This window comes from Oncorhynchus gorbuscha, unplaced genomic scaffold (genome assembly GCF_021184085.1).
Source record: "Oncorhynchus gorbuscha isolate QuinsamMale2020 ecotype Even-year unplaced genomic scaffold, OgorEven_v1.0 Un_scaffold_11241, whole genome shotgun sequence".
NCBI classification, from domain to species: domain Eukaryota; kingdom Metazoa; phylum Chordata; class Actinopteri; order Salmoniformes; family Salmonidae; genus Oncorhynchus; species Oncorhynchus gorbuscha.
In genome coordinates this window covers 1-7,133 of record NW_025753840.1, presented here as the reverse complement: position 1 = coordinate 7,133, position 7,133 = coordinate 1, and the positions used below count along the sequence as shown (strand labels likewise).

The window sequence follows — 7,133 nt, the reverse complement described above, 5'->3', positions numbered from 1 at the left end:
ATCACTACACTATATTACTGCTCCTTATAGGACACATCACTACACTATATTACTGCTCCTTATAGGACACATCACTACACTATATTACTGCTCCTTATAGGACACATCACTACACTATATTACTGCTCCTTATAGGACACATCACTACTCTGTACTATATTACTGCTCCTTATAGGACACATCACTACACTCTGTACTATATTACTGCTCCTTATAGGACACATCACTACACTATATTACTGCTCCTTATAGGACACATCACTACTCTATATTACTGCTCCTTATATGACACATCACTACTCTGTACTATATTACTGCTCCTTATAGGACACATCACTACTCTGTAATATATTACTGCTCCTTATAGGACACATCACTACTCTGTACTATATTACTGCTCCTTATAGGACACATCACTACTCTGTACTATATTACTGCTCCTTATAGGACACATCACTACACTATATTACTGCTCCTTATAGGACACATCACTACACTATATTACTGCTCCTTATAGGACACATCACTACACTATATTACTGCTCTTATAGGACACATCACTACACTATATTACTGCTCCTTATAGGACACATCACTACACTATATTACTGCTCCTTATAGGACACATCACTACACTCTGTACTATATTACTGCTCCTTATAGGACATATCACTACACTATATTACTGCTCCTTATAGGACACATCACTACACTATATTACTGTTCTTTATAGGACACATCACTACACTCTGTACTATATTACTGCTCCTTATAGGACACATCACTACACTATATTACTGTTCCTTATAGGACACATCACTACACTCTGTACCATATTACTGCTCCTTACAGGACACATCACCACTCTGTACTATATTATTGCTCCTTATAGGACACATCACTACACTCTGTACTATATTAATGCTCCTTATAGGACATATCACTACACTATATTACTGCTCCTTATAGGACACATCACTACACTATATTACTCTTCCTTATAGGACACATCACTACACTATATTACTGCTCCTTATAGGACACATCACTACACTATATTACTGTTCCTTATAGGACACATCACTACACTATATTACTGCTCCTTATAGGACACATCACTACACTATATTACTGTTCCTTATAGGACACATCACTACACTCTGTACTATATTACTGCTCCTTATAGGACATATCACTACACTATATTACTGCTCCTTATAGGACACATCACTACACTCTGTACTATATTACTGCTCCTTATAGGACATATCACTACACTATATTACTGCTCCTTATAGGACATCACTACACTCTACACTATATTACTGCTCCTTATAGGACACATCACTACACTATATTACTGCTCCTTATAGGACACATCACTACACTATATTACTGCTCCTTATAGGACACATCACTACTGTACTATTACTGCTCCTTATAGGACACATCACTACACACTCTGCACTATATTACTGCTCCTTATAGGACACATCACTACACTATATTACTGCTCCTTACAGGACACATCACTACACTATATTACTGCTCCTTATAGGACACATCACTACACTATATTACTGTTCTTTATAGGACACATCACTACACTCTGTACTATATTACTGCTCCTTATAGGACACATCACTACACTATATTACTGTTCCTTATAGGACACATCACTACACTCTGTACTATATTACTGCTCCTTACAGGACACATCACTACACTATATTACTGCTCCTTATAGGACACATCACTACACTCTGTACTATATTACTGCTCCTTATAGGACACATCACTACACTATATTACTGCTCCTTATAGGACACATCACTACACTATATTTCTGTTCCTTATAGGACACATCACTACTCTGTACTATATTACTGCTCCTTATAGGACACATCACTACACTCTGTACTATATTACTGCTCCTTATAGGACACATCACTCCACTCTGTACTATATTACTGCTCCTTATAGGACACATCACTCCACTCTGTACTATATTACTGCTCCTTATAGGACAGAGACAGAGACAGTATAATCTGACAAAGAGAATGACTCATTAGTCGGAGGTTCATACTCTATTATCTCTATCCCTTAAGGTTTTCATATAGTCATACCTGTCTGCAGAACAAAGTGGGTTGGTTCTAGCTAGCATAGGAGAGAAGTGATGTTTAGTACCCTACACCCTGTGATGTAACGCTAAGTGATTACCAGAGAGGGAATTGAGATGGTCAATGTCAGTTCTAAGTTCTACGTTCTACGTTTGTGGTTCTTAAATTCTACATTCTATGTCATAGGTTCTAGATTCTAAGATATAGGGTCTGTGTGTCAGGTTCTAAGTTCTTACCCACGGAATACGCCGCCATAAGGAACCCAGCGGAACCCGCCAGAACCTGAAAATCCTGCGGCTTCGTTTTGTGAACGATCAGAGCGATCCTGGTGATCTGAGGAACGACAGGAGAAAAACGCAGGGATGTAAAAGGAGAGAAACACAGTGTGATGCGTCCCTATAGGCCTGGTCAACTGTAGTGCACTATATAGGGAATAGGGTGGCATTTGGGATGCCGACAGCATGTTCTCCCCATCCCTCCTGTCAGGATGAGGACTGTTGTCAGGAGGAGCAGTAGGCCAGTAGTACCAAACAACTCTCATCACTAACTAACTATTGAAAAACAAACAGAGAGAGAGAGAAAATGGGATCGAGGAACGAGAGTTGACAGGTGAGAAGAGATACTTCAAAAGAGGAGATGAAGGGAGTTTTCTGAGCAATATTCATCCCTCTCTGTTTTTGTTTTATTCTCGTCAGTCAAGACGAACCACTTTTTCCAAATAAACCTGAAATGCTGCGATGTTCAAAGGATAGAAAAAACAGGACACACACACACACACACACACACACACACACACACACACACACACACACACACACACACACACACACACACACACACACACACACACACACACACACACACACACACACACACACACACACACACACACACAGTGGGAAAACCCACAGGGGAAATCTGAAAACGTTCTGAGCAACCATCAGTCAGTCAAATCACTTGCAACAAGTCAGCACAGTCGGTAACTGATCCATCAATCAATCAATCAAATAAATAAATTGTGTGTGTGTGTGTGTGTGTGTGTGTGTGTGTGTGTGTGTGTGTGTGTGTGTGTGTGTGTGTGTGTGTGTGTGTGTGTGTGTGTGTGTGTGTGTGTGTGTGTGTGTGTGTGTGTGTGTGTGTGTGTGAGGACTCACGTCTCCTCCGCTGTCCTTGAGTCCCAGTATGTTAGGGTGTTGGGCCAGTCTCACCACAGCATCAACAGGGAGGTCAAGACCTGTGTTAGCCGGGACACTGTACAGAACTACTGGTACTGGACTACTGTCTGCCACCTGCAGGGGGTGACAGAGAGACAACACCGGGACCAAACACAACCCCCCGGCCCAGGCCATAGAATCAGAATAATTATGTATCTATTGAATTCTATTTCTATGGTACAGACTGCATGGGTTCAGAACAGAACACTATGACATATATATTAAGACATGTGGAATATATGAACCTTTTGTGACTACGGGGCAGTATTTTCATTTTTGGAAAAATAACGTTCCCGTAGTAAACGGGATATTTTGTCAGGACAAGATGCTAGAATATGCATATAATTGACAGCTTAGGATAGAAAACACTCTAACGTTTCCAAAACTGTAAAAATATTGTCTGTGAGTATACCAGAACTGATATTACAGGTGAAAGCCTGAGAAAAAATCCAATCCGGAAGTGCCTCATGTTTTGAAAGCGCTGCGTTCCAATGCGTCCCTATTGAGCAGTGAATGGGCTATCAACCAGATTACTCTTTCTCCGTATTCCCCAAGGTGTCTACAGCATTGTGACGTAGTTTTACGTATTTATGTTGAAGAATACCCGTAAGCGGCTACATTGCGCAACTGGTCACCTGATGGCTCCCAGAGTGATTCTCGCGTAAAATACAGAGGTAGACATTATTCCAATCGGTCCTACTGAAAAACCAATTGTCCCGGTGGATATATTATCGAATAGATATTTGAAAAACACCTTGAGGGTTGATTATAAACAACGTTTGCCATGTTTCTGTCGATATTATGGAGCTAATTTGGAATATTTTTCGGAGTTTTCGTGACTGCAATTTCCGGGCGATTTCTCAGCCAAATGTGAAGAACAAACAGAGCTATTTCGCCTACAAAAATAATATTTTGGGAATTGGCTATCTAACTGGGAGTCTCGTGAGTGAAAACATCCGAAGCTAATCAAAGGTAAAGGATATAAGTTGATTGCTTTTCTGATTTCCGTGACCAAGTTACCTGCTGCTAGCTGGACAAAATGCTATGCTAGGCTATCGATAAACTTACACAAATGCTTGTCTAGCTTTGGCTGTAAAGCATATTTTGAAAATCTGAGATGACAGGGTGATTAACAAAAGGCTAAACTGTGTCTCAATATATTTCACTTGTGATTTTGATGAATAGGAATATTTTCTAGGAATATTTATGTCCGTTGGGTTATGCTAATTAGTGTCAGTCGATGATTACGCTCCCGCATGAGGGATGGGGAGTCACTAGAGGTTTTAAGACATATGGTACATATATAGACATATGGTATATATTATATATTAACTTCTTGATACTACCCACACCGCATGCGGGAGCGTAATCATAGCCTCAAACTAATTAGCATATATTATATATTAAGACATATGGTATATATTATATATTAACTTCTTGATACTACCCACACCGCATGCGCGAGCGTAATCATAGCCTCAAACTAATTAGCATATATGGGGCGGCAGAGTAGCCTAGTGGTTAGAGCGTTGGACTAGTAACCGGAAGTGAGTTCAAACCCCTGAGCTGACAAGGTACAAATCTGTCGTTCTGCCCCTGAACAGGCAGTTAACCCACTGTTCCCAGGCCGTCATTGAAAATAAGAATGTGTTCTTAACTGACTTGCCTGGTTAAATAAAATTAAAATTTAAAAAAAATATTATATATTAAGACATGTGGTATATATTATATATTGAGACATGTGGTATATGTAGTAGTAGTAGTAGTAGTAGTAGTAGTAGTTGAAGTAAATGTAGTAGTAGAAGTAAATGTAGTAGTAGAAGTAAAAGTAGTAGTAGAGGTCGTAGAAGTAGTAGAGGTAGTAGAAGAAGTAGTAGTAGTAGTAGAAGAAGTAGTAGTAGTAGTAGTAGAAAAATCAGCTGACCTGTGTGAAGTGGTGAACCAGCGCCCTGCTGTCCATCATGCCCTTGTAGAAGCATGGCGTTACCACGAGAACCAGGTCTGCCCCCGCCCCCGCCATCCTCTCTGTCATCACTACCGTAGCTTTGGTGGCTGAGGGGGGGCAGGGGAGAGAGGGGGAGACAGCGAGGGGGAGAGGGAGAGATCGGAGTGAGGGAAAGGTTAGAGAGGAGAGATAAGGGGGAGACAGAGAGAGAGACAGAGAGAGAGAGGAGGGAGTGATCAGAAGGAATGAGGGACAGAAAGGAGAAGAAAGGATAAAGACGGAGAGAGAGAGATGAGAGAGAGAGAGAGAGAGAGAGAGAGAGAGAGAGAGAGAGAGAGAGAGAGAGGAGGGAGGGATCAGAAGGAATGAGGGACAGAAAGGATAAAGACGGAGAGAGAGATGAGAGAGAGAGATGGGAGACAGAGAGAGAGACAGAGAGAGAGAGAGGAGAGAGGGATCAGAAGGAATGAGGGACAGAAAGGATAAAGACGGAGAGAGAGATGGGAGAGAGAGAAAAGGGAGAAAAAGAAAATTTATTCAGATCCATGTTTACAACACTATTCAATTCCATTAAAGGGCTTTATTGGCATGGGAAACATATAATTACATTGCCAAAGCAAGTGAAGTAGATAATAAACAAAAAGGAAATAAACGAGGGAAACATTATGCTCTAAAAGTTTTAAAAGAACATAGACATTTAAAATGTTATATTCCTGGCTATGTACTGTGTTGTAACATCTCTAGGTTGGCTAAGTGCACCATGTTAATGTCATGTTGTTATATTACTGGCTATGTACTGTGTTGTAACATCTCTAGGTTGGCTAAGTGCACCATGTTAATGTCATGTTGTTATATTACTGGCTATGTACTGTGTTGTACCATCTCTAGGTTGGCTAAGTGCACCATGTTAATGTCATGTTGTTATATTACTGGCTATGTACTGTGTTGTAACATCTCTAGGTTGGCTAAGTGCACCATGTTAATGTCATGTTGTTATATTACTGGCTATGTACTGTGTTGTAACATCTCTAGGTAGGCTAAGTGCACCATGTTAATGTCATGTTGTTATATTACTGGCTATGTACTGTGTTGTAACATCTCTAGGTAGGCTAAGTGCACCATGTTAATGTCATGTTGTTATATTACTGGCTATGTACTGTGTTGTAACATCACTAGGTAGGCTAAATTATTACCATGTTAATGTCATGTTGTTATATTACTGGCTATGTACTGTGTTGTAACATCTCTAGGTTGGCTAAGTGCACCATGTTAATGTCATGTTGTTATATTACTGGCTATGTACTGTGTTGTAACATCTCTAGGTTGGCTAAGTGCACCATGTTAATGTCATGTTGTTATATTACTGGCTATGTACTGTGTTGTAACATCTCTAGGTTGGCTAAGTGCACCATGTTAATGTCATGTTGTTATATTACTGGCTATGTACTGTGTTGTAACATCTCTAGGTTGGCTAAGTGCACCATGTTAATGTCATGTTGTTTATACTGGCTATGTACTGTGTTGCTGTATCTCTAGGTTGGCTAAGTGCACCATATTTAATGTCATGTTGTTATATTACTGTATGTACTGTGTTGTAACATCTCTAGGTTGGCTAAGTGCACCATGTTAATGTCATGTTGTTATATTACTGGCTATGTACTGTGTTGTAACATCTCTAGGTTGGCTAAGTGCACCATGTTAATGTCATGTTGTTATATTACTGGCTATGTACTGTGTTGTAACATCTCTAGGTTGGCTAAGTGCACCATGTTAATGTCATGTTGTTATATTACTGGCTATGTACTGTGTTGTAACATCTCTAGGTTGGCTAAGTGCACCATGTTAATGTCATGT

At 40.1% G+C, this 7,133-nt stretch overlaps 1 protein-coding gene across 1 annotated transcript; it reads right to left on the bottom strand.

The window, feature by feature from the left end:
• Window positions 1-2,356: 2,356 nt before the first annotated feature.
• Window positions 2,357-5,386, bottom strand: LOC124030407 (4-hydroxy-2-oxoglutarate aldolase, mitochondrial-like; the record flags this gene model as incomplete). The annotated part of the gene is made up of 3 exons (XM_046341759.1): window positions 2,357-2,453; window positions 3,275-3,409; window positions 5,259-5,386. Coding segments are annotated over 3 exons (360 nt in total), but the record flags the coding sequence as incomplete, so codon positions are not given.
• Between the last annotated feature and the right edge of the window lie 1,747 nt (window positions 5,387-7,133).